The sequence below is a fragment of the Schistocerca serialis genome, chromosome 5 (genome assembly GCF_023864345.2).
Source record: "Schistocerca serialis cubense isolate TAMUIC-IGC-003099 chromosome 5, iqSchSeri2.2, whole genome shotgun sequence".
Classification (NCBI taxonomy): domain Eukaryota; kingdom Metazoa; phylum Arthropoda; class Insecta; order Orthoptera; family Acrididae; genus Schistocerca; species Schistocerca serialis.
Window position 1 is genome coordinate 785,952,357 of NC_064642.1, and position 27,469 is coordinate 785,979,825.

The 27,469-nt window shown below is 43.5% G+C and overlaps 1 protein-coding gene across 1 annotated transcript in view; it reads right to left on the reverse strand.

Annotated features, from left to right (window-relative positions):
• LOC126482223 (atrial natriuretic peptide receptor 1) overlaps positions 1–27,469 on the reverse strand; it is a 1,286,869-nt gene that overhangs the window by 937,069 nt on the left and 322,331 nt on the right. Inside the window, exon 2 of the mRNA XM_050106202.1 lies at positions 10,163–10,328. Within this exon, the coding sequence (XP_049962159.1) occupies positions 10,163–10,328 (166 nt within the window). The remainder of the gene's footprint in view (positions 1–10,162; positions 10,329–27,469) is intronic.

Here is a 27,469-nt window from a genome sequence, read left to right on the forward strand (position 1 = left end):
TCATACTTGCGTTTCAGACTGATAAAAGAGGTAATATGGCAAATGATTCCACCGTGTTCGACAACTGCAAGTTAATTAATGCCAAAGTTTATCTCAATTCAGAATTCTACCCATGTGACAATTTACATCTGCAGTGGAATCAAAATGTATTCAGTCTAGCTTATGACATGTATGCAAGGTTTCGTGCTTCTTACTATGAAACTGCCTAGAGAGAGGGAGGAGGATGTCTACTCAGTCCACGTAAGTTCAAGGAGCTTTTACCGATCATTGTAAGAGACTGCTCAAAACAGAACGAGATAATTAAATATGGACCTATAGATGTGCGAACTGAATTTAAATCTTGGACAATTTTTCCAGATCACACTGCTGCGTATGCTCTAGTTCTACATGACTGTGCGATCAACTGTTGCCCACTCATCGGTGTTGTGCAACGAGCTGTATAAATGAATAAGTGCTGCACCATACCTAGAGCATTTCACAATGGCGTCTCAAGGTGTAAACATCATAGCAGATGCTCAGAGTTTCTATGATGGTGAGTGTAGACAGTTCATATTTAAAGATGTTGCGTTTGTAGCAAACACACAATATGCTAGAATAATAGCGACATTCTCAGCAAACATTGCATCACTGAGGTCTTTCAAGTACGTGAAGTTTACTAAGACATGGAAGAGTGCAAAGTGGTTAACACATTTCTACCATGGAGTTCACTGGGATGATCCTTGCGTACCCTATCAAGATATGATGATGGCGCTTAAATTATGCGATCACACAGATACCATCGACTGTGTGAAGGGGAATGAGAAGATCTCATTAATGCATCGAATCTTTAAGTTTGCTGCTACTCAAGACCTGGAATTCTACGGGTGTCCTTCTCTACATCGACTCAAGAAAAAGTGTTGCTGTGTCTGCTTATGAAAATGTAAAATTACTTTTAAGTTGGAGCAGAAATAAATGAATTTTTACCTCACAACCTCTGTGTTCTTTTCTCTCAACCCTGCTCCTGATGTGATGATGTACCATTTTTTAACCAATGCTCTGTCTGTGGTTTTCTTCAAGTACAGGAGATATAATTTTAGACATGTCAGCTATATATCTTTGGAAGCAGACATGGTCACGTGCCTTCTGCTCCCATAACCCAATTCTTGCTGCGTGATAGGCGTAACTCGATGCACCCATTATATATATTTTGATATCTTCCATCTTAAACTTTGCCTCCTCAATAGCACTTCAGCAAAAACTACTACGGTGCTCCCACACCACCACCACCAGCAGTTTGGATGGTAAGTTCAGGGACGATCACTAAGAAGAATGGAGCCTGTGCTATACTAGGAAGCATTGGGGAATCTATCTTGGCGCTAGACCCGCACCACAGTTATGCGTCATTGCTCAGCAACAGTACCTAGGTGGACACGTGTTTCGACTGAAATTTCTTGGGTTTCATGTATGAAACAGTTGTCACTGCCTCATCATTGCGGAACCCGAACTGACACCTATACGTCGCTTCGCTGCTGACGTCGGCGGCGGCTGTGGAGGCGTCGGGTGTCGAGCTTGGGGTGTGTGTCTCTTATTAGCGATCTTTTGTGTAAACTGTATTCCGTCAATTTCACTGATCAATAGGATGCTGTGAATTAAAAAAAAACTACCCCATACATGTGAAAAAAACCGATTTAATTAATTTGTATACATTTTTTATATCAATGTGGTGCTATCTGTACATAGTTAAGGGGGATGGAGGGGGGTGCGTGAGTGGATGACATGGAGCAGAACAGCAGATTAATTGCGTAACACTGTGTTAATTTGCATGATTTTTATGTAAAACGCAGTACAATAGTTAAAGGGGGTGGATGACAGAGAGGAATACGCCAGATATGGCGTTCAAAAGCATGTGAAATTCGGAAAGTGTACCAGAAAATAGTGGGGGGACAATTAATTGCTTCAAAAATGGTTCAAATGGCTCTAACCACTATGGGACTTATTATCTGAGGTCATCAGTCCCCTAGACTTAGATCTATTTTAACCTAATATACCTAAGAAGAGCACACACATTCATACCTGAGGCAGGATTCGTACCTGTGACCGTAGCAGGCGTGTGGTTCTGGACTGAAGCACCCATAACCGCTAGGCCACAGCAGTCAACTACTAATTACTTAATTTGGCATGAAAGACGGTGCAATAATTTAAGGAAATGGAGGTGACATGGAAAACAACTTAACAGAACTGTAGGTTAGTAAGACTTAGGTCCGTTCTATCCAGCACAGGCTGAGTCCTTTTCCAGCCTATTCCTAGGAATAGGTGGTCGGGTGACTTAGGTTAGTAAAGGTAGCACAAGTGCGCTTTTTTTCCCACCATTTTCTTAGGTTAGTGGAGGTAGCCGTGGTATGTTGCATTGTCCTGATGGAACTTCCCTCCATTTTCTGTGGGAGGAAAGGGGAGGGGGACTGGATTTACCACTAGGTAAGAGGTTAATTAATTCATAAATTTAATTAAGTACTCAAACTGATAAGAGCAAAAGGAGCTATTCCAATAACTCAGACCTGAAAGTGTAGCTGTAGCAGCGAGGGGGGGGGGGGGTAAGCGGGTTGGAGGAGGGGGAGGGGGTGGGGGGGACAACTGGATAAGTGCCTGTCAATCAAAAGGGGGGTGATACGGAAAAGCACATAACAGAACAATAGGTTAAGTACCTGTCAATCAAAGGAGAACAATAGGTTAGCCCCTGAGTGCATACCTGCTCCTGATGTAGGCAACCCACACTAACAAAATGTGCCAGAAATAAGGTAGCCCCCCTACTGACGAAGCACTGGAGAGACCGGATGCAGCCATGGTATTCACAGCAAATTCCGCGCGTGTGAATCGCACTGGCGGGTTACGGCGCATGCATTGGGAGGAGACATGCGCGAGACAGCCAGGTAGTGTGTGCTGCCCTCAGTGGTGAAGTGAGAACAGCATTATTGCTGAGTATCGACTGAGCATGTCGATTCCACTGTTACCGCATAATTTTAATAATTGGATTCTAGTTTTTACCTACAATTCGTTAAATTGTCAGCAAGACATATTTCCACAGATTCTTTAATTACAGAGTCCCAGAAGCTGGAAACCGGTGCTAAAATTTTGGTGTTGTTGTGTTCCATTGTATGTCCCATGGAAATGCAATATTATGCTACTCCTGATTTTATGGGTTGCTGCAGACAGGTGTGTCTTTCGTGCTCTACACAGCGTTCCTGGAGTGTTTGTGTCGTCTGACCTATATATGCCTACAATCAGAAGATATACAGGGTGTTACAAAAAGGTACGGCCAAACTTTCAGGAAACATTCCTCATACACAAAGAAAGAAAATGTGTTATGTGGACATGTGTCCGGAAACGCTTACTTTCCATGTTAGAGCTCATTTTATTACTTCTCTTCAAATCACATTAATCATGGAATGGAAACACACAGCAACAGAATGTACCAGCGTGACTTCAAACACTTTGTTACAGGAAATGTTCAAAATGTCCTCCGTTAGCGAGGATACATGCATCCACCCTCCGTCGCGTGGAATCCCTGATGCGCTGATGCAGCCCTGGAGAATGGCGTATTGTATCACAGCCGTCCACAATACGAGCACGAAGAGTCTCTACATTTGGTGCCGGGGTTGCGTAGACAAAAGCTTTCAAATGCCCCCATAAATGAAAATCAAGAGGGTTGAGGTCAGGAGAGCGTGGAGGCCATGGAATTGGTCCGCCTCTACCAATCCATCGGTCACCGAGTCTGTTGTTGAGAAGCGTACGAATACTTCGTCTGAAATGTGCAGGAGCTCCATCGTGCATGAGCCACATGTTTTGCCGTACTTGTAAAGGCGCATGTTCTAGCAGTACAGGTAGAGTATCCCGTATGAAATCATGATAACGTGTTCCATTGGAAGAAACTAAAATGAGCTCTAACATAGGAATTAAGCGTTTCCGGACACATGTCCACATAACATCTTTACTTTATTTGTGTGTGAGGAATGTTTCCTGAAAATTTGGCCGTACCTTTTTGTAACACCCTGTATAGACATCTAAGTGATTCTTTGTACCGCAAAATCGGTAATGACCCAACGGGCCGTATATCCAGAAAGACTGCTACTCTTTTGAACGATAGTTCTTTACCTAAGCAAGTTATCAAGGGACTGAGACCTCACAATGCTGTTGCGCCAAGACGGTATTGGCTGCCCAAGATTCACAAGGATGGAGCTCCACTACGATTGATAGTGAGTAATATTGGTGCTTCTACTTATTCGACTGCAAAACATCTGGCCTCCTTACTCAAGCCGTATGTGTGTAAGTGCTGCCACCATATAGGTAATTCCAAGGATTTTATCAATCGTTTGATGACTGTTAACCTGAGCAGCTCGGATTTACTAACTAGCTTCGATGTGGTCTCACTTTTTACCAAAGTGCCTTTATTTGACTCTCTACATCTTATTCGTAACTTGTTCAGTGATTATTTGACCGCTCTGTTTGAACGTATTCTCTCTTCAACGTATTTTTTGTTTAATAACGAAGTTTTTGAACAAACTGACCGTGTCGCCACGGGGAGTCTCTTGTCCACTGTGGTGGCCAGTCTTTTTATGGAAGTCTTTGGGGAGAAAGCTTTTGAGTCTGTCGTCATAAAGCCTACGGTTTTTTGGCTTTACGTAGATGATACTTTCGTTGTATGGCCTCATGGCAGACACGAACTGGAAAAATTCCTTTGTCATTTAATCTCTTTACATGAGAAAATCAAGTTTACTATGGAGAATGAGAAAGATGGAACTGTACCCTTTTTAGACGTGTTGGTACCCCGTAAGAATGATGGGTCTTTGGGACATTCGGTGTACAGAAAACCCACACATACAGAGCTGTATCTCCAGGCGTCCAGCTGCCATCACCCCGCGCAAAACGCTAGTGTTCTCAGTACTTTAATTCATCGGGTGCTTGTAATATGGATGCTGATAGCCTTCACGAAGAATTACTGCATCTGGAGAAAGTTTTTAGAGGACGGCTATACTTCGCGTCAAATACGGAAGGCCATGCACAATTATAATAGCAAGAAGCAACGCTCTGATGATACTGATGACTATAAATCAACTGCGTTCCTTCGATATGCCGGCAACTTATCTTTTAAAATAGGCAGATTTGCTAAGGAAGAATAATATTAATGTCATCTTCCGTCCACCAGCAAAGAGCGGGGCCTTAGTTGCATGCGTTAAAGCCTATTTACAATAGAGGAAGGCGGGTGTTTATACAATTCCTTGCGAGTGTGGCGCGGCATGTGTAGATCAGACGACAACAACGGTCCGGGAACGCTGTGTAGAACATGAAAGACACACCCGTCTGCGGCAACCCTTAAAATTAGCAGTAGCAGAACATTGTATTTCCACGGGACATTCAATGGAATACAATAACACCAAAATGTTAGCATCAGTTTCCAGCTTCAGGGAGTCTGTAATTAAAGAATCCGTGGAAATACGTCTTGCCGACAATTTAACGAATCGTGATAAAGGCTTTCAGCTGGATAAAAATTGGAATCCAATTATTAAAATTATGCAGTAACAGTGGAATCGACATGCTCTGTCGATACTCAGCGATTAGACTGTTCTTACTTCACCACTGAGGGCAGCACTCACTACTTGGCTGCCTCGCGCATGTCACCTAACGCATGCGCCGTAACCCACCAGTACGATTCGTATGCGCGGAATTCACTACAAATACCATGACTGCATCAGGTCTCTTCGGTACTTCGTCTACTCACCTAACGATAGCCGGACGTCTCTGGGCCGAAATATCGTGGCAGAATGTTGATGGGATCCGGCTGCAAACCCGAAGAAATACGCCGGGAAAACTTCAGATGTCACATATAACAAAATGCATCACCCTTGGAATATACTAAAATTTTCGGGGCACCAGTAGCAGTATCTTCAGAATTACAGAACAGTCTTCACAAATTAGATAACAGATTGCCTAGTTCAATACAGATCAAATCCTCTCCCTCGTGAACTGGTCGGAACTACTTCGATATACGGGTATTGTTAAGGGCTTAAGTGATGCAGCTGTTCCCCGTATAAAAAACAGGCTCCACTGTGATCGCTTAAGGCCAGTACTCCCTCCACAGTGCTCTCAGGTCTTGTTGAAACGTAAGCTTTCCTATCCTGAACATACTCTTTCATTTTCTGCTAGGAAATGTAATCACAATCAGACTGTTTAACGATAGTCAAAATGATTGGAATTACAGGTGGAGGGCTGACAATACTATTCAAACCAGATTTGTATATAAAGGACAATTCAGCTGTCCTTATCGATTATTTTCATGCACCCGCACTACATCTACTTACTCGTACCTACTCCGCAGACCAGCATACGTTGAGTGGTGCAGGGAACCCTGTACCATTACTTCTCTTTTCCTTTCTTGAGAGTCCATTTGCAGAGAACCATTTAAAAATTTTCTGAATGATATTATTTTCAATTTCCTCAGCTAACTCTTGTTTGCGGGTGTGATTACCATACTTGAATAATCAGTGAAAAGAACTTACTCTGTTTATTCATGAATACAGAGTGGCAAGTCATTAATATATATTAAGAAGAATAAGGGACACAATATCGAAGGCTGTGGGACACCATTCTTGATACGTGCCCAGTTACAGGACTCTGCTGATGTATGCAGACTATCTGTACTGTTAATTTCAACCACCTCCATTCTTCCAGTTAAATATGAATTAAACCATTTGTGCACTGTCCCATTCATACCACAAAACGTAAGCTTATCGAAAGGAATTTCATGATTCACACAGCCAAAAATCTTCAAGAGTTCACAAAAAATTACAGTGGGTGATTTTGGTTATTGAGAGCATTAAATATTTGATCAGTGAAAGCATATATAGCATTTCCTGATGAAAAGTCTCTCTGAAAACCAAACTGACAGTTTGTTAGTACTTCATTTTTGCAAATATATGAAGATAATCTTGAATACATTACTTCATCAAGAATTTTGGATAAAGCTGTAATAAGTGAGATTGGGCAGTAGTTGTTAGCGTCACACCTATCTCCCTTTTATGCAGTGGTTTAACAATAGCATTGTTCAGTCTATCCAGAAAAAAGCCCTATTAAGGGCGCTACTATGCGTGTGACTGAGAATTCTACTCATCTGTTGGGAACAAGATTTTTGTACCATGTTGGAAATGCCATCAATTCCATGTGAGCCTTTACTTTTGAGTGAATTTAATATTTTGATAATTTCAGTAGAAGAGGTGGGTTGAATTTCAATTTTATCAAATTGGCTCTGAGCACTATGTGACTTAACATCTGTGGTCATCAGTCCCCTAGAACTTAGAACTACTTAAACCTAACTAACCTAAGGACAGCACACACATACATGCCCGAGGCAGGATTCGAACCTGCGACCGTAGCAGTCACGTGGTTCCAGACTGAAGCGCCTAGAACCGCACGGCCAAACCGGCCGGCAATTTTATCAAATTGTATAGGTATTGCCTCTTTCATAGACAGCCTTGCAATTTATAATGAACATCTGGGTCCCATATACTCTACAACACTTAAAAATGATTATTAAAACATTTTCTAACTCTCACGTTCTGTTAACAAATATTTCGTTGAATGTGAAAGCAATACAGTCTACCTGTGCTCTCGGTTACTCTGTATCCCTTTTAATAGTATTGAAAATTGTTTTAATTGTTCCAAACTGTTTTAACTTTATCATCAGAAGTGCTAATCTCAGACATAATGCATATACTTTGGGACGTTTTGATAACTTTCCTCAATACAGTGCAGTAGTTTTTATAATACTTGACTGTTTCTGGATTATTAATCGTTCTAGCTATAAGATACATTTTTCTTCTGTTTTTACAAGATATTTTTATCCCTTTAAATAGTAAGCCACGGCTTTTTAGATGATTAAATTTCACTATTTTCTCCGGTACACTGCTTTCAAATATACTCACAAAGACATCATGAAAGAGGTCAAATTTTAAATTAGCATCAGGTGTCCTGTAAACTCATTCTAGTCTAATTGTTACAAGCTTTCCCAAAACTTGCAACTGTTAAATTTTTAATGGAGTGCACTTTTTGAAGATTTTTTGCATTACTTTATGGAGCTATGTTATATACTGTAGTAGCTGTGCATTATGATCAGAAAGACCATTCTTAACAGGAAAAGTTTTTATTTGATTAAATTTTTCTTCGTCTATAAAAATATTATCTATCAGCGTACTCCTTTCCGGTACTACCTGAGCAGGAAAGTCAGTAACTGATGACACATTTAAAGAACCAAGTAATACTTCAAGGTGATGCTTTCTGTAAGATTCTTTCAAAAAATCTACACTGAAATCCCTGCAAACAATAATTTGCTTCCCTCTGTATGACAACACAACAAAGAATCCAAGGTTTTGAGAAGTAGCTGTAAATTTCCGAATGGGGACCTGTATGCAGCTACAAATATAAAAATGTAATTTTTAGTGTGAGCTCATAGGTGTATGCTTCTAAATGTTACTCTACACAAAATTTCTCAGTTTCTGAATTTTTCACACTATGATAAATTTTGACATATATGGTAAGAAAGTAACATGCCGGCGCTCCCCGGAAACGTTGCCCAATCGGACAACGGCCAAATCTTCCACCACCGGAAACCAATGCCCGGACATCAAAAAGTAAAGTAAGTTTAACATACAGGGTGTTACAAAAAGGTACGGCCAAACTTCCAGGAAACATTTCTCACACACAATGAAAGAAAATATGTTATGTGGGCATGTGTCCGGAAACGCTTACTTTCCATGTTAGAGCTCATTTTATTACTTCTCTTCAAATCACATTAATCATGGATTGGAAATACACAGCAACAGAACGTACCAGCATGACTTCAAACACTTTGTTACAGGAAATGTTCAAAATGTCCTCCGTTAGCGAGCATACATGCATCCACACTCCGTCGCATGGAATCCCTGATGCGCTGATGCAGCCCTGGAGAATGGCGTATTGTATCACAGCCGTCCACAATACGAGGACGAAGGGTCTCTACATTTGGTGCCGGGGTTGGGTAGACAAGAGCTTTCAAATGCCCCCATAAATGAAAGTCAAGAGGGTTGAGGTCAGGAGAGCATGGAGGCCATGGAATTGGTCCGCCTCTACCAATCCATCGGTCACCGAATCTGTTGTTGAGAAGCGTACGAACACTTCGACTGAAATGTGCAGGAGCTCCATCGTGCATGAACCACTTGTTTTGTCCTACTTGTAAAGGCACATGTTCTAGCAGCACAGGTAGAGTATCCCGTATGAAATCATGATAACGTGTTCCATTGGAAGAAACTAAAATGAGCTCTAACATAGGAATTAAGCGTTTCCGGACACATGTCCACATAACATCTTTTCTTTATTTGTGTGTGAGGAATGTTTCCTGAAAGTTTGGCCATACCTTTTTGTAACACCCTGTATATGGTAACTCCTTCTCTCTATATAGTATCACTGCTTACATGTAGTGAAACCTTATATCCATCTACATTTATCTTTTCCACATTTGTGACTATATGATGTTCAGACAGACATAGTACGTCTATTCCATCCTCAGTTTCTAAATCTTCTAAGCAAACAAGAAGCTCATCTACTTTTCTCTAAACCCCTAATATCTTGATGGAATAGATTGAACACTATTTTTCACTGTATTTTTATGAGCATCTTGCGATATACTAACACTATTTTTCATTGTTTCATGAGAAGCATGGGCTGTGGGGAAACCAGAGAAGAAGGGAATCGAAGCATTTGATATGTAGTACTACAGAAGAATGTCGAAAATTAGAGAAACTGATAAGGTAAGGAATGAGGAAGTTCTCCAGGGAATGGGGGAGGAAAGGAATATACAGAAAACACTGACAAGGAGAAAAGACAAGGTGAAATAACTGCCATGATACAAGAGGGAGCTGTACAGGCTAAAAACTATAGAGGAAGACAGAGACTGGAATACGTCCAGCATATAATTGAGGACGTAGGTTGCAAGTCATACTATGAGATGAAGAGGTTGGCACAGGAGAGGAATCCGTGTCGGTTCGCGTCATACCAGTCAGAAGACAGATGACTCAAAAATAATTATTATTGTTCTAAGTGATTGTGGAATATAATATCGATACAAAATATGAGTGTAGTGGCAGAGTGCGTGGCTCACCTGGTCGCCCATGCCAGTGATGATGGGGATGTTCCAGTAGGCGGCGAGCCTGGCCACCGGCTCCAGTGCGAAGGCGCACGCCGGCCCGATGAAGGCCATCACGTTGTCCCAGAAGCGCATGTCCGTGGCCAGCCCGGGCGCCATATCGCCGGAGCACGACGGGTAACTGCGGGCAAACACGCGGCTCGTTACTCCACCAGCTCAGTGCAGACGAGCGCTTCACGCCACTGTGTGACGAACTAAAATAAAATCAGAACTCGGTGATACTACGAGTAAGTGTCCAAAGGCTGGGAAATTACAATTTTGTGCACAAATGATTACGAGTATCCTGAAACACAAGCAGGGGTTCTTTGCACACCGTGAGTTTGCGATTTTTGCGATGGCTGATCTGTATGTACAAAGTTTTGTTTTAAACTTGGGAAAACGCGCCAGATGTCAAAGCAAGCTTTTGGGCACGACGCATTAGGTCAGATACGTACTTGCGACTGGTGTAAATGTTTTGCAAAAGCGGTGAACACCGATTGACATTACGCCCGTACTGCTCGGCCGTCAATTGACATCACACCATAAAATCTACAGAACGTGAAAAATATGATTCAGCAGTATCGTAGAGAACCAACCAGAGACATCTGCTACGCTTCTGGGGTCCATTTGAACGTGTTCTGTCAGAAGCATTGGACGTAAGAAGGATTACGGCTAATTTTGTTCTGCAAGACGGTCAGAAGCAATATCGCATTTAACTCTGCAGGGAACTTAAACAACTTCTTCAGAAAGATCCACGCTTTCTTCCAAATGTTGTCACAGTTTTTTAGTTTACGGCAACCAGCCTGACACTGAACAGCAATCGTCCTTGTTCACGTAAGCCAAACTATGCTCGACAAGTCAAGAGTAATATACTTATATTGATGTGGAGTCGCACTACGTCCGTTCGGTGGCTCAGATGGATAGAGGGTCTGCCATGTAAACAAGAGATCCCGGGTTCGAGTCCCGGTCAAAGCACACATTTTCACCTATCCCCGTCGATATATGCGCCCGTCAGCAGGTGAAGGTATTAATATAATTCTAATTTAGTCAAGAGTAACGTTAAGTCTCTATTGACCTGCTCGTATGATGTTTCTGGGATTTTTTCGAAGTATGTTCGCTGAATTACGAGTTATGTTAACATCAGATGTACTGGATGTAGCTATACGTTGACATGCTCTGATAACATTCCTGCGATTTTTTCGAAATATATCTACTGAATTACGAATTCTCTTAGCATCAGCTGTACTGTGTGTAGCTATACGGTGACGTGCTCATAGCAGATTCCTAAAATTGTTTCGAAATATAATCTCTGAATTACGATTTCTTTTCGAATCAGCTGTACCAGGTATAGCTATCAAACCTTGTGCCGGTCCTGGACTCGAACCTGCATTTCCCACTTGCTGCGAGCGCCCGCCTTGCCATTTAGGCTACCCGAGACGCCCTCGGAACAACCGAGACTTGGATACGTCACGCCGTCTACGTCCTCGTCTCACAGTGTAATCTAATCCTGCCGGTCCGATGAAGGCCATCACGTTGCAAGACGGTAAATAACAGCATCATCTGCAAAGAGTCGAAGAATCGTTTGTGTAGATCACGAACAGCAGAGAGCTTATAACATTTCCCAAGGTAGGATGCTCGGGTAGCTTATACGGTAAAGCTGCCAAGCGGAGTATCTATGTAGATGCAGATGTAGGTGCAGATAATAGTGGACGACTGAGAAAAGTATAGATTCGATTTCCTTTGTTACAGTTCTCTATCTTCTACAACACAGATGGCGTAACATCGGCGAAATTATTCACAGAAGTAGTGGCCAAGAAAGGAAAAATGCATTCACAGAACCAGATTACGGAGTAATCATTTCGTATTTTTAAGCAATACTGTTTGCGGTTAGAGAAAATTTTAGCAGAGCTACGAGGGAAGAAGAAAACGACAAAATCCCGCAGCTCGGCCGTCTGGAGAGCTCGGCTGCCCCGGGCGAACTTCATTTGCAGCGGCCGGCTTCGCGGAATCCTGTCGCAGCCGCAGGCGCCTCAGCAGATTGCACGAGCGTCTCACTTAGTGACGGCCCTGCCGGTAGGTAGCCACGAGGATATAGAGGACATCAGAGTGGTCCACACGGGGGAAAGAATCCTCCCACACCGGACCGCACAGCCTCATATTACAGAGCTGTGCTGGTAAGACGGTCGGTTCGTGATGAGTTCTGCAGAACCACAGAGAAAGGCAGAGACAGAAGGGCCGCCAGGGTGCTCTCTGCGTCTATCCCACGCCACACGCTCCCGCCGTTGTTTGTCCTGGCAACTAGCAAAGCCGCGGCAAATGTCACTTTGGGCCACTGTTTCTGCTGCTGTCCCGCCCTAGCAAATTTATTTCCTCTCTACCTGCCACGTCGCTTGTTAATGTAGTACCTGAAGTGTTTTGATTGTGCTACTCATAATGAACAGTACAGTGTCTAAGTGTCACCACCATAAGCAAGTTGACAGGTAAATCAGCGCCTGTTTTATGCTCACCCAGATGCACACGCTACCTGTCACGTTTTACGATCTTCCCCTCACCTCCCCGGCTCTCTAAAATCACCACTGCAACAACGAAGTACATACCGAGGAATGTGCACTTTGGTTACACCCCAGTACCATAGTCAGTACTCATCCAGTATTCTGAATAACGTTTATCATGGTTTATCTGTGTCAGTACAGTCAACATATGAAAACCAACCTATGCTTGTCTCTAATGATGAGAGTAACTGTGAAAATGAATGTGGCCATTGCCACAGAATTTGCGCCGTATACGTTTTCTTGACTAAAAAACGGTAGGAATTTTACAGTATCCACTGTAGTACTGTTATTACAATCATCATTCACTCTGACTCATATTAATGTTCGACTTCTTCCTGGACTTTTTCTCCGTGGGTAAACGAGGATGATAAATAACAGCAACAAGGTTTCATTCATAACGGAAATATTTATAGAGACAACTTCTCAATAAATAAACCTTTTTCAGGCCTATTTCAGGCCTTTCTCCGCACATTTTATCCTGTTTGCATACGGAATTAGTGTACGAGACTCTGTTGCTTCATGTACTATCCTATTCAGTTTTCACTTTGTCGACTTTTCGCTCGCATTGCGTGCTGATCACAGAAGTGGTCAGGGGATAGCTTGCACGAACATGCTTTACCTACCTCTCTGTACCTAACATTTCATTCTTGAAGTACTTTTTTCTGTTAAATACATCTGGTCTTGAGCGAGGGAACTTTGGTTCGAAAACATGAGAAACCTCTGCATGCTCTGGAATATCTGCCAGTCATTAAGAAGGCAGGCCTCATGCTAGTTGAGAGCACGGGAAGACGGGTGAGCCTCTCAGGGATTATCCCCCTGTCTCAGCCTCTGTAGACAATGAGCGATGGAATGGAATGCTGATGGCCTCTGGAGCAGAATGGGAAACTACTGTTGGAAGGGATGAGAACTTCTCTTGTTAACAAACCTTTGTATGGAGTCCTTAGCTGTCCACTTGCCGTTATCGTGCTGTATGTGGTCTCTAGATAAATTTGCTCAAGCAGAATATATAACCACTTGCGTGTCTTGAAATTGGCACACTTTGCACTTTCCGAGGGAATACTGTGCAAAGCCCAGCAAAATTTCCGGAATTTTCAACAGTCAAGTCTGGTTGTAGGAACAGGGCGACACTCGTTTGCAGTTCCATATAAACTTATCAGCCAGGACATTACGATCATCTATGTCGTAACTTGCGTGTCCAACTTTGGCACAGATAGCAGTGCCAATGCATCGTGGCATGGAAACAATAAGGCCTTTATAAGTCGCTGGAAGGAGCTGGCACCACATCTGAAAACACACACACACACACACACACACACACACACACACACACACAGTCAACTGATTCCTGTAAATTCTGAGGATGCGGGAGATGAGCTCATCCCACGTTCAATTACATCCCAGATGTATTCGTTTCAGTGCAGATTTGGCGGGTTGGGGGCCAGTCTGTTTCTTGAGTCACTCCATCACACTCCTAGCCTTGTGACATGACGCACTACCTTGTGGAAAAATGCCACCACCATACGGGAAACACGATCGTCATGGAGGGGTGTATGTGATCTGCAACCAGCGTAGATACGCTGTGGCCGTCATGGTGCCTTGCACGAGTTCCGCTGGAGCCATGGGTAGCCGTGAATGTTCCCCAGAGCATGATGGAAGCGCCGCAAGTTTGTCTCCATATCACAGTATAGGTGTCAAGGAACTGTTCCTCTGGAAGACGATGGTTTCGCGCCTTCCCATCGGCACCATGAAGAAGGTATCGGGATTCACCAGACAAAGCAACGCTCTGCCACTGCTGCGCCTGGCCAGCCGCTGTGGCCGCGACGTTCTAGGCGCTTCAGTCCGGAACCGCGCTGCTGCTACGGTCGTAGGTTCGAATCCTGCCTCAGGCATGGATGTGTGTGGTGCCCTCAGGTTAGTTAGGATTAAGTAGTTCTGTCTTGATGACCTCAGATGTTAAGTCCCATAGTGCTTAGAGTCATTTGAACCTCCTGAACCACTGCGCCAACGTCCAAAGACGATGGCCACGTGCCCATTCCAGTTGTAGTTACCAACAACGTGGTGTTAACATTGGCCTATTCATGGTCGTCGGTTGCGGAGACCCATTATTAGGAGTGTTTTCTGAAGTGTGTATTCAGACACACTTGAACTCTGCCCAGCATTCTGAGGTTAGTACTGCCACAGTTCGCCGCTTGTCCTGCTTTACCAATCTGCCCAGCCCACGAAGTCCGACACTTATCCGAGCGGTGGCCGCCCATCTCCACGACGTCTAGTTTGGTTTCTCCAAATGCTGAAAACACTCAGCACAGCACTCCGCGACAACCCCAAGTCGTGCAGTTTCAGAAATGATTGTGCCAAGCCTCCGGGCCATCACTATCTGCCCTCGGTCAATCTGAGATAGATCGCGTGTCTTCCCCATTCTAGACACGGACACTACTCTCACTGATGCTACATGCACCGTGCGTGTTTCTGACTAGCAGTCATTGCTCACCAGATCAAGCTGATATTGCCTGGACGGGTTTACATCGATAGTAAGTCGGTGGTCGTAATGTTATGGCTTATGAGTGTACATGTATCTCATTGATGGATACATCTTTAAGTTTATGGACGGAGGCAGTGAGTGGACTTCCATATCTCTCGTTGGAAGAGCACGTAGGCCCTTTCTGGGACTGTCTAGTAAGAGTGTGCCGGGTGCCTTACCGAGGTCCGAAGGCAAACTATCAATACTAAGATTGGACTTCTGATTTGAACTTGGTGACTATACTTTAGACTCGCTGCTCGTACGTGTTTTTCTTGACTTCGGTCTCCTATGAAGTCCTTGAAGTTTCACTTTGGGGCCTAGTCGCATCCTCGACTAGCAATCAGGAGGATGGCGGGATCCGAGATTCACAGCAACAGTTAGCAGTGGCCGCAGTTCGACGAGACTTGTCTGCAGCCTCCTCGATGGCAATGCGCACTCGCGACTTTGGAGGTCGCAGATATATTGAAGGAAGAGGAGATCCTGTTTTTTATTTTTAGTCCTGCTAACTTGATACAAGTGCTTCATACAACGGCAACCTGATTTTTGCTACAAAAACGATATTTTCCGTTAGCCATGCTTTGTTTCATTGTCATTGGAGCTCATCCGACTGATGACGTTCCTTTATTATTCCTTCTTTATTCAATGACCTGTTGTGTGCTCTACTGGAATTCATACCCTTTTTGTGTAATTTTAAAGTTTAGAAGCACGGTTGAAATTGTGATTCGTGTCCTTAACGTGCCTGGACTTCACCTCAACCGCAGTTGTCTACCATCATGCTGGTGGCGCCCCTGATAACAACTCAGTTTTCTTATCTTGTTTTATAATCTCGACGTTGTCCGCCCCTGCTAGCTGAGTAGTCAGCGTGATAGAACGTCGGTCCTACGGGCCCGGGCTCGATTTCCGGCTCGGTCGGAGATTTTCTCCGCTCAGGGACTGGGTGTTGTGTTGTCCTAATCATCATCATTTCATCCCCATCAAGGGGCAAGTCGCCGAAGTGGCGTCAAATCGAAAGACTTGCACCAGGCGAACGGTCTACCCGACGGGAGGCCCTAGTCACACGACATTTCCATTTACGTCGACGTTTATCTGTCCTGAGTAATTTTTGTTCATTGCTTGAATAAACATTGTTTTACCAGATAAAACTGTCATTCGACAACCATTAAAGTAAATTACTGAACTGAAATGCCCAAGTCCTCCCCCATAAGCAATAGGTGAGTCCCATTACGAGTTCAGGTGCACCACTAGTAACTGCTTGTAGCCACAGCGTGTGATCATTCAGCCTGTACTACACATACCATCCAGCGGCGACAGGATTAACTTTGTAAAGGATCTGTCGCCTACACGTGAGCACTCCGCCAGCAGCGCAGTGCCGTGCGGCAAGTCTGGGAGAGTCATATTCGCTGCCAGTATGCGTGGAGGGTACAAGGATTTTATCAGCCGCGCGCATTTTATCAACTGACTGCATTTTACCTACTGTATTTTTATCAAGATATGTAAACTTTGACTTCATGTAATGTAACATGGCAATCTTATAACAAGTTGTATAAGGTATGTGGAATTTAGTATTGTATATACTTGGTGAATTTACTTGTAGGCTCCCTCGACCCTTTATTATCTTCATGTTTTCCGCTTAGATTAGATCAGATGACGCCAGCATAAGACTGTTGAAATTGGCCATTTTGGAACAATAAAAGTGTCTACACTGCGATCGCGGCATACGAAGTGTGTTCTTCATTTCCAATCATACCGATTGTTCTAAAGAACAGCATGTGTACCAGGCAAAATTATCAAATAAAGTTTTCTATGCGCACGGCAGTTGATTTTACGAGTAGTCTCTAGTTTCATGGGGGATAATCTATCATTCTTATTATCTGGGGTGATACAATCAGCATCAGTCTAACCTGCGTAGCCACGGGGCACCTGATGAACAAGAAGTAGTCTTCAAATCACAACAGGCTTCTAGCAGCCATAATAATTTTAACACAGAGGACAGCAAATAAAGAAATTTTGCATATCTAACGCGTACATGATTAAATTTGCAACTGATATGATTATAACCCGTGGTCTAGGGGCAGCGTCTTTGATTCATAATCAAAACGTCTTCGGTCCCGGGTTTGATCCCCGCCACTGCCTAAATTTTGATAAATAATCAGCACTGGCGGCCGAAGACTTCCGGCATAAGAAGTCAGCCTCATTCTGCCAACTGCCTTGTCAAAGAGGGCGGAGGAGCGGATAGAGGTTCAGGGCACTCTCTTGTCCTAGGGGTGGGAAATTGCCCCTAAAGGTGGAAGAATCAGCAATCCGGAATAGTCCCCCATTCGGATCTCCGGGAGGGGACTGCCAAGGGGGAGGTTACCATGAGAAAAAGATTGAATAATCAACGAAACGATAACATTCTACGAGTCGGGGCGTGGAATGTCAGAAGCTTGAACGTGGTAGGGAAAGTAGAAAATCTGAAAAGGGAAATGCAAAGGCTCAACCTAGATATAGTAGGAAGTGAAGTGAAGTGGAAGGAAGACAAGGATTTCTGGTCAGATGAGTATCGGGTAATATCAACAGCAGCAGAAAATGGTATAACAGGTGTAGGATTCGTTATGAATAGGAAGGTAGGGCAGAGCGTGTGTTACTGTGAACAGTTCAGTGACCGGGTTGTTCTAATCAGAATCGACAGCAGACCAACACCGACAACGATAGTTCAGGTATACATGCCGACGTCGCAAGCTGAAGATGAACGGATAGAGAAAGTGTATGAGGATATTGAAACGGTAATGCAGTATGTAAAGGGGGACGAAAATCTAATAGTCATGGGCGACTGGAATGCAGTTGTAGGGGAAGGAGTAGAAGAAAAGGTTACAGGAGAATATGGGCTTGGGACAAGGAATGAAAGAGGAGAAAGACTAATTGAGTTCTGTAACAAGTTTCAACTACTAATAGCGAATACCCTGTTCAAGAATCACGAGAGGAGGAGGTATACTTGGAAAAGGCCGGGAGATACGGGAAGATTTCAATTAGATTACATCATGGTCAGACAGAGATTCCGAAATCAGATACTGGGTTGTAAGGCGTACCCAGGAGCAGATATAGACTCAGATCACAATACAGTAGTGATGAAGAGTAGGCTGAAGTTCAAGACATTAGTCAGGAAGAATCAATACGCAAAGAAGTGGGATACGGAAGTACTAAGGAATGACGAGATACGTTTGAAGTTCTCCAACGCTATAGATACAGCAATAAGGAATAGCGCAGTAGGCAGTACAGTTGAAGAGGAATGGACATCTCTAAAAAGGCCCATCACAGAAGTTGGGAAGGAAAACATAGGTACAAAGAAGGTAGCTGCGAAGAAACCGTGGGTAACAGAAGAAATACTTCAGTTGATTGACGAAAGGAGGAGGTACAAACATGTTCCGGGAAAATCAGGAATACAGAAATACAAGTCGCCGAGGAATGAAATAAATAGGAAGTGCAGGGAAGCTAAGACGAAATGGCGGCAGTAAAATTGTGAAGACATCGAAAAAGATATGATTGTCGGAAGGACAGACTCAGCATACAGGAAAGTCGAAACAACCTTTGGTGACATTAAAAGCAACGGTGGTAACATTAAGAGTGCAACGAGAATTCCACTGTTAAATGCAGAGGAGAGAGCAGATAGGTGGAAAGAATACATTGAAAGCCTCTATGAGGGTGAAGATTTGTCTGATGTGAAAGAAGAAGAAACAGGAGTCGATTTAGAAGAGGTAGGGGATCCAGTATTAGAATCGGAATTTAAAAGAGCTTTGGAGGACTTACGGTCAAATAAGGCAGAAGGGATAGATAACATTCCATCAGAATTTCTAAAATCATTGGGGGAAGTGGCAACAAAACGACTATTCACGTTGGTGTGTAGAATATATGAGTCTGGCGACATACCATCTGACTTTCGGAAAAGCATCATCCACACAATTCCGATGACGGCAAGAGCTGACAAGTGCGCGAATTATCGCACAATCAGCTTAACAGCTCATGCATCGAAGCTGCTTACAAGAATAATATACAGAAGAATGGAAAAGAAGAGAATGCGCTAGGTGACGATCAGTTTGGCTTTAGGAAAAGTAAAGGGACGAGAGAGGCAGTTCTGACGTTACGGCTAATAATGGAAGCAAGGCTAAATAAAAATCAAGACACTTTCATAGTATTTGTCGACCTGGAAAAAGCGTTCGACAATATAAAATGGTGCAAGCTGTTCGAGATTCTGAAAAAAGTAGGGGTAAGCTATAGGGAGAGACGGGTCATATACAATGTGTACAACAACCAAGAAGGAATAATAAGAGTGGACGATCAAGAACGAAGTGCTCGTATTAAGAAGGGTGTAAGACAAGTCTGTAGCCTTTCGCTCCTACTCTTTAATTTGTGCATCGAGGAAGCAATGATAGAAATAAATGAAAGGTTCAGGAGTGGAATTAAAATACAAGGTGAAAGGATATCAATGATACGATTCGCTGATGACATTGCTATCCTGAGCGAAAGTGAAGAAGAATTAAATGATCTACTAAACGGAATGAGCATTGTAATGGGTACACAGTACGGTTTGAGAGTAAATCGGAGAAAGACGAAGGTAATGAGAAGTAATAGAAATGAGAACAGCGAGAAACTTAACATCAGGATTGATGGTCACGAAGTCAATGAAGTTAAGGAATTCTGCTACATAGGCAGTAAAATAACCAATGACGGACGGAGCAAGGAGGACATCAAAAGCAGACTCGCTATGGCAAAAAAGGCATTTCTGGCCAAGAGAAGTCTGCTAATATCAAATACCGGCCTTCATTTGAGGAAGAAATTTCTGAGGATGTACGTCTGGAGTACAGCATTGTATGGTAGTGAAACATGGACTGTGGGAAAACCGGAACAGAAGAGAATCGAAGCATTTGAGATGTGGTGCTATAGACGAATATTGAAAATTAGGTGGACTAATAAGGTAAGGAATGAGGAGGTTCTACGCAGAATCGGAGAGGAAAGGAATATGTGGAAAACACTAATAAGGAGAAGGGACAGGATGATAGGACATCTGCTAAGACATGAGGGAATGACTTCCACGGTACTAGAGGGAGCTGTAGAGGGCAAAAACTGTGGAGGAAGACAGAGATTGGAATACGTCAAGCAAAAATTGAGGACGTAGGTTGCAAGTGCTACTCTGAGATGAAGAGCTTAGCACAGGAAAGGAATTCGTGGCGGGCCGCATCAAACCAGTCAGTGGATTGATGACCAAAAAATAAAATAAAAATGGGTGTATGCAGGGTGCTAAATTTAGGATCAAGGCTGCCACCGCTAGGAACAATGGCTCTAAGCTAGTTGGGCATCGGCTCGAACTGAGATTGGGTGACAGACGCGAGTTCTCACTGCACGCTGCTACTGCTCTGTGACAGAGTCGATACAGTACAGTGACTGACGAGCTGCGGCGCGCCACTCTGTCGAGGATCCATGACCAGGTGTATTCACCGGTCGAGGGACCTGGGGAACGTGCTAACAGGCCAACAGTCGAACACCCCCTGTACCGAGGCAACGTGCATGGCGTTATGGCTCCCCAGAACCTGTCCACTCCACGTTCATGGGGAAGTTGTTAAATTCTGACTAGTGCAAGCAGCAGTGTCGCAGAACGATAAACCACTGTCTCAACAGGCCACGACCCTGCTGCTGGCGAATCTCGACATGCACTGGTAGACACTTAACCTTATTACACGAGGCATAACTCGGTCTTCTCACAAACATACACCTCACAAACTCCTCAACGAGAAAACAGCTGCACTGTCATCTATGGTATCACGCACCGAAACCACCCTACTGCCGACTCAAAGTTGGTAGTGGAATTTCAAGTTTCCGTCAGATGCCGATAGTGGGATCCGATGGACCCAATGGTACATGCCTCCTGCTGTTCCGTACCACCAGCGCCCCCTGGCACCCTGATATAGAATGGCCACTGGCAGCCACACGACCCACTCGTGCTTGGAGTCTCTTTGCTACTTGATGCTTCACAAAAGCCGCCTAGTCACAGCTCGTACACCATCTTTCGTCCTTTAGCTCAGATTGCCGCCTCATCCTTGTTGCTGTTTTATCAGCTGTACTCTGCTTCTTCCTGCATTATTTTTAATGAGTCTTCGTGTGTTTGGAGAAATACAGTTTAAGTAATTTTTCTGTTTGTTGTGTTAATCTCCAGTCCAGCTTTCGTTGGACGACGGTTGCCGCTCCTCTCTAGCCCATCTTTCCTTACCATTGTGCACAAAGTAGTGCCCGACGTCATCCACATAAGCAGAATCTATATAGCTTTACTACTATCTAATTTGTGCGTTTGAACTGAATTTGCACATCCAAGTAAATAGTACGTAACTTTCTCCCCAGTTCGACGTTTGCTGCATGCTGCCTCCATGATGCTGCATTTTTTAATCAGTAACTTTGTATACAAATACTTACGTTCACCGTTATATTTGTTCCAGTCTACGGAAGACACATGAAACATGTCCTTAAGTTTACTTACTGAAATGCTACACTACTGGCCATTAAAATTGCTACACCACGAAGATGACGTGCTACAGGCGCGAAATTTAACCGACAGGAAGAAGATGCTGTGATATGCAAATGATTACCTTTTCAGATTATTCACACAAGGTTGGCACCGAACGCGATACCTACAACGTACTGACAAGGAAGTTTCCCTCCGATTTCTCATACTCAAACAGCAGTTGACCGGCGTTGCCTGGTGAAACGTTGTTGTGATTCCTCGTGTAAGGAGGAGAAATGCGTACCGTCACGTTTCCGACTCGGATAAAGGTCGGATTGTAGCCTATCGCGATTGCGGTTTATCGCATCGCGACATTGCTGCTAGCGTTGGTCGAGATCCGATGACTGTTAGCAGAATGTGGAATCGGTGGGTTCGGGAGGGTAATACGGAACGCCGTCCTGAATCCCAACGGCTTCGTATCACTAGCAGTCGAGATGACAGGCATCCTATCCGCATGGCTGTAACGGATCGTGCAGCCACGTCTCGATCCCTGAGTCAACAGATGGGGACGTTTGCAAGACAACAACCATCTGTACGAACAGTTCGACGACGTTTGCAGCAGCGTGAACTATCAGCTCGGAGACCATGGCTGCTGTTACCCTTGACGCTGCATCACAGACAGGAGCGCCTGCGATGGTGTACTCAACGACGAACCTGGGTACACGAATGGCAAAACGTCATTTTCTCGGATGAATCCAGATTCTGTTTACAGCATCATGATGGTCGCACCCGTGTTTGGCGACAGCGCGTAACGCATACTGGAAGCGTGTATTCGTCATCGCCATCTACATCTACATCTACATCCATACTCCGCAAGCCACCTGACGATGTGTGGAGGAGGGTACTTTGAGTACCTCTATCGGTTCTCCCTTCTATTCCAGTCTCGTATTGTTCGTGGAAAGAAGGATTGTCGGTATGCTTCTGTGTGGGCTCTAATCTCTCTGATTTTATCCTCATGGTCTCTTCGCGAGATATACGTAGGAGGGAGCAATATACTACTTGACTCTTCGGTGAAGGTATGTTCTCGAAACTTTAACAAAAGCGCGTACCGAGCTACTGAGCGTCTCTCCTGCAGAGTCTTCCACTGGAGTTTATCTATCATCTCCGTAACGCTTTCGCGATTACTAAATTATCCTGTAACGAAGCGCGCTGCTCTCCGATGGATCTTCTCTATCTCTTCTATCAACCCTATCTGGTACGGATCCCACACTGCTGAGCAGTATTCAAGCAGTGGGCGAACAATCGTACTGTAACCTACTTCCTTTGTTTTCGGATTGCATTTCCTTAGGATTCTTCCAATGAATCTCAGTCTGGCATCTGCTTTACCGACGGTCAACTTTATATGATCATTCCATTTTAAATCACTCCTAATGTGTACTCCCAGATAATTTATCGAATTAACTGCTTCCAGTTGCTGACCTGCTATTTTGTAGCTAAATGATAAGGGATCTATCTTTCTATGTATTCGCAGCACATTACACTTGTCTACATTGAGATTGAATTGCCATTCCCTGCACCATGCGTCAATTCGCTGCAAATCCTCCTGCATTTCAGTACAATTTTCCATTGTTACAACCTCTCGATACACCAAAGCATCATCTGCAAAAAGCCTCAGTGAACTTCCGATGTCATCCACAAGGTCATTTATGTATATTGTGAATAGCAACGGTCCTATGACACTCCCCTGTGGCACACCTAAAATCACTCTTACTTCGGATGACTTCTCTCCATTGAGAATGACATGCTGCGTTCTGTTATCTAGGAACTCTTCAATCCAATCACACACTTGGTCTGATAGTCCATATGCTTTTACTTTGTTCATTAAACGACTGTGGGGAACTGTATCGAACGCCTTGCGGAAGTCAAGAAACACGGCATCCACCTGGGAACCCGTGTCTATGGCCCTCTGAGTCTCGTGGACGAATAGCGCGAGCTGGGTTTCACATGACCGTCTTTTTCGAAACCCTTGCTGATTCCTACAGAGTAGATTTCTAGTCTCCAGAAAAGTCATTATACTCGAACATAATACGTGTTCCAAAATTCTACAACTGATCGACGTTAGAGATATAGGTCTATAGTTCTGCACATTTGTTCGACGTCCCTTCTTGAAAACGGGGATGACCTGTGCCCTTTTCCAATCCTTTTGAACGCTACGCTCTTCTAGAGACCTACGGTACACCACTGCAAGAAGGGGGGCAAGTTCCTTCGCGTACTCTGTGTAAAATCGAACTGGTATCCCATCAGGTCCAGCGGCCTTTCCTCTTTTGAGCGATTTTAATTGTTTCTCTATCCCTCTGTCGTCTATTTCGATATCTACCATTTTGTCATCTGTGCGACAATCTAGAGAAGGAACTACAGTGCAGCCTTCCTCTGTGAAACAGCTTTGGAAAAAAACATTTAGTATTTCGGCCTTTAGTCTGTCATCCTCTGTTTCAGTACCATTTTGGTCACAGAGTGTCTGGACATTTTGTTTTGATCCACCTACCGCTTTGACATAAGACCAAAATTTCTTAGGATTTTCTGCCAAGTCAGTACATAGAACTTTACTTTCGAATTCATTGAACGCCTCTCGCATAGCCCTCCTCACACTACATTTCGCTTCGCGTAATTTTTGTTTGTCTGCAAGGCTTTAGCTATGTTTATGTTTGCTGTGAAGTTCCCTTTGCTTCTTCAGCAGTTTTCTAACTCGGTTGTTGTATCACGGTGGCTCTTTTCCATCTCTTACGATCTTGCTCATCTAACGCATATTGTACGATGGTTTTCAACTTTGTCCACTGATCCTCAACACTATCTGTACTTGAGACAAAACTTTTGTGTTGAGCCGTCAGGTACTCTGTAATCTGCTTTTTGTCACTTTTGCTAAACAGAAAAACTTTCCTACCTTTTTTAGTATTTCTATTTACGGCTGAAATCATCGATGCCGTAACCGCTTTATGATCGCTGATTCCCTGTTCTTCGTTAACGGTTTCAAATAGTTCGGGTCTGTTTGTCACCAGAAGGTCTAATACGTTATCGCCACGAGTCGGTTCTCTGTTTAACTGCTCAAGGTAGTTTTCAGATGAAGCACTTAAAAAACTTTCACTGGATTCTTTGTCCCTTCCAGCCGTTATGAACGTTTGAGTCTCCCAGTCTATATCCGGCAAATTAAAATCTCCACCCAGAACTATAACATGGTGGGGAAATCTACTCGAAATATTTTCCAAATTATCCTTCAAGTGCTCAGCCAGGGGGCCTATAGAGACATCCAATTACCATGTCTGAGCCTGCTTTAAACGTGACTTTCACCCAAATTATTTCACATTTCGGATCTCCGTCAATTTCCTTCGATACTATTGCACTGTCCAGCCTGTCTCTGCGGTACACATTCCAATCTGAGTTTAGGATTTCATTACTGTTTACGTCTGGTTTCAGCCAACTTTCTGTCCCTAACACTATATGTGCTTTGTGACCGTTTATTAATGAGTATACTGGAGTTTCACCTAGCGTGAAGGTATGGGGTGCCATTGGTCATACGTCTCGGTCACCTCTTGTTCGCATTGACGGCACTTTGAACAGTGGACGTTACATTTCAGGTGTGTTACGACCCGTGGCTCTACCCTTCATTCGATCTCTGCGAAACCCGACATTTCAGCAGGACAATGCACGACCGCATGTTGCAGGTCCTGTACGGGCCTTTCCGAATACAGAAAATGTTCGATTGCGGCCTTGTCCAACACATTCTCTAGATCTCTCACCAAGTGAAAACGTCTGGTCGATGGTTGCCGAGCAACTGGCTCGTCACAATACGCCAGTCACTACTCTTGATGAACTGTGGTATCGTGTTGAAGCTTCATGGGCAGCTGTACCTGTACACGCCATCCGAGCTCTGTTTGACTCAATGCCCAGGCGTATCAAGGCCGTTATTACGGCCAGAGGTGGTTGTTCTGGGTACTGATTTCTCAGGATCTATGCACCCAAACTGCGTGAAAATGTAATCACATGTCAGTTCTAGTATAATATATGTGTCCAATGAATACCCGTTTATCATCTGCATTTCTTCTTGGTGTAGCAATTCTAATTGCCAGCAGTGTATTTATAACGCCATTCACATGGCTCTTTAGTGCTATGCCACTCAGGTCATTTCACGAACACACTTCTTTACAGTTCATGCAAGCCACACTTAGTAATGATGAAAAAGACTAACAATGTAAATTGCTGTAAACCTTCTGCTGTCAGTTGAATAGGTGACCCGACACCAGCATTTTTATTCATCCAGTATGGTAAACACATTTTAAATTAATTACCTGTCATCAAGTCTATTGTTACTGAAAGCTATATCTCAACTATTGCTAAAATATTTTAACCAGAAAAAAATCATTTGTTTTCATTAAGCACTTCTTTGAATTTTTAGCATGTTTTCGCAAGAAAACGAGAATATTTTCCTGGCTTCCTCTACACGAAACACATTTTGGAGCTACAAGTTCCCAGAGGTGTACTTAACAATACACTATAGCAGACTGGATACGTGTAGGGAGCCTTGTGGCTAGATGACCAATTAAATGTAGGGGAAATTTTTTTTTTACGTGCTGTTCCCTGTTTCATTTGTTAAAGCGTTCCCTAGCAGTTTGTTTCTGTCCAAAAATTGGTGAGCAGCTTTCTTTAGTGTCTAATCTGAGAGATTTTGTGGGATGTAAATACAATACAAGGCATGCTAGCAATTCCCAGTGGTCCACTCCTACCGACCCTGACTCTCTTTCCATCTCTCTTACACACAAACAAACGCGCCGGCGCGTACACTTGGCATTAAGTAAGCATATGACAATGATGTTAAAGAGGATCAGTATTTAGTTATCTGGTTACTAAACAAACCAGTCGTTTCACTATTTTCCTTTTTTGAGTCATCTAACTGGTTTCATGCTGTCCACCGAGAATTCATCACCTGTGCCAACCTTTTCGTATCCAATAGCTCTTGTACTCTATGTCCTCAGTTATCTGTTGCTTGTTTTCCAATCTCTGACTTTCCTTGCAGATTTTACACTCTACATTTCTGTCTGCTACCATGGAGATTATTCCATAATGTCTTAACACATGTCCTATCATACTGTCCCTCCTCCTTCTGCTTTCCATTCCTTTCTTTTTTGTTGATTCTGCGAAAAAGCTCCTCATTCTTTATCTTATCAGTTCACCTAATTCTCAACATACTTTGGTAGCAACACAACTCGAACACTTCGAATCGCTTGTGTTCCCGTTTCCCCACTGTGCATGATTCACTACCTTACGCAAAAATTTCTTCGCCGAATCAACGCCTATGTTTGATTCCCGTAGACTTCCCTTATCCAAGAATGTCCTCTCAGCTTGTGATAGTCCGCTTTTCATCTGCTAGTCTGCTTTTTCCCCCTTCCTTGGACCATCATTGTTTGTTCTGCTTCGAAGATAGAATAGTTCCTTAACTTTGGCTACTTCGTTATCACGCTCTGGTGTTAATTTTCCTCGTAATCTCATTTCTGCTACATCTCATTACCTTTGACTTTCGTCTGTTTACTCTCAATCCATATTAGACTCCTCATTCTATTCAACAGTTCCTGTAATTCTGCTTCACAGTCACTGATGATAACAATGTCACCAGCATATCCTACAACTGATATCCTTTCTCCTTGAATTTTAATACCACTCTCGAACATTTATTTTATTTCCATCATTGCTTC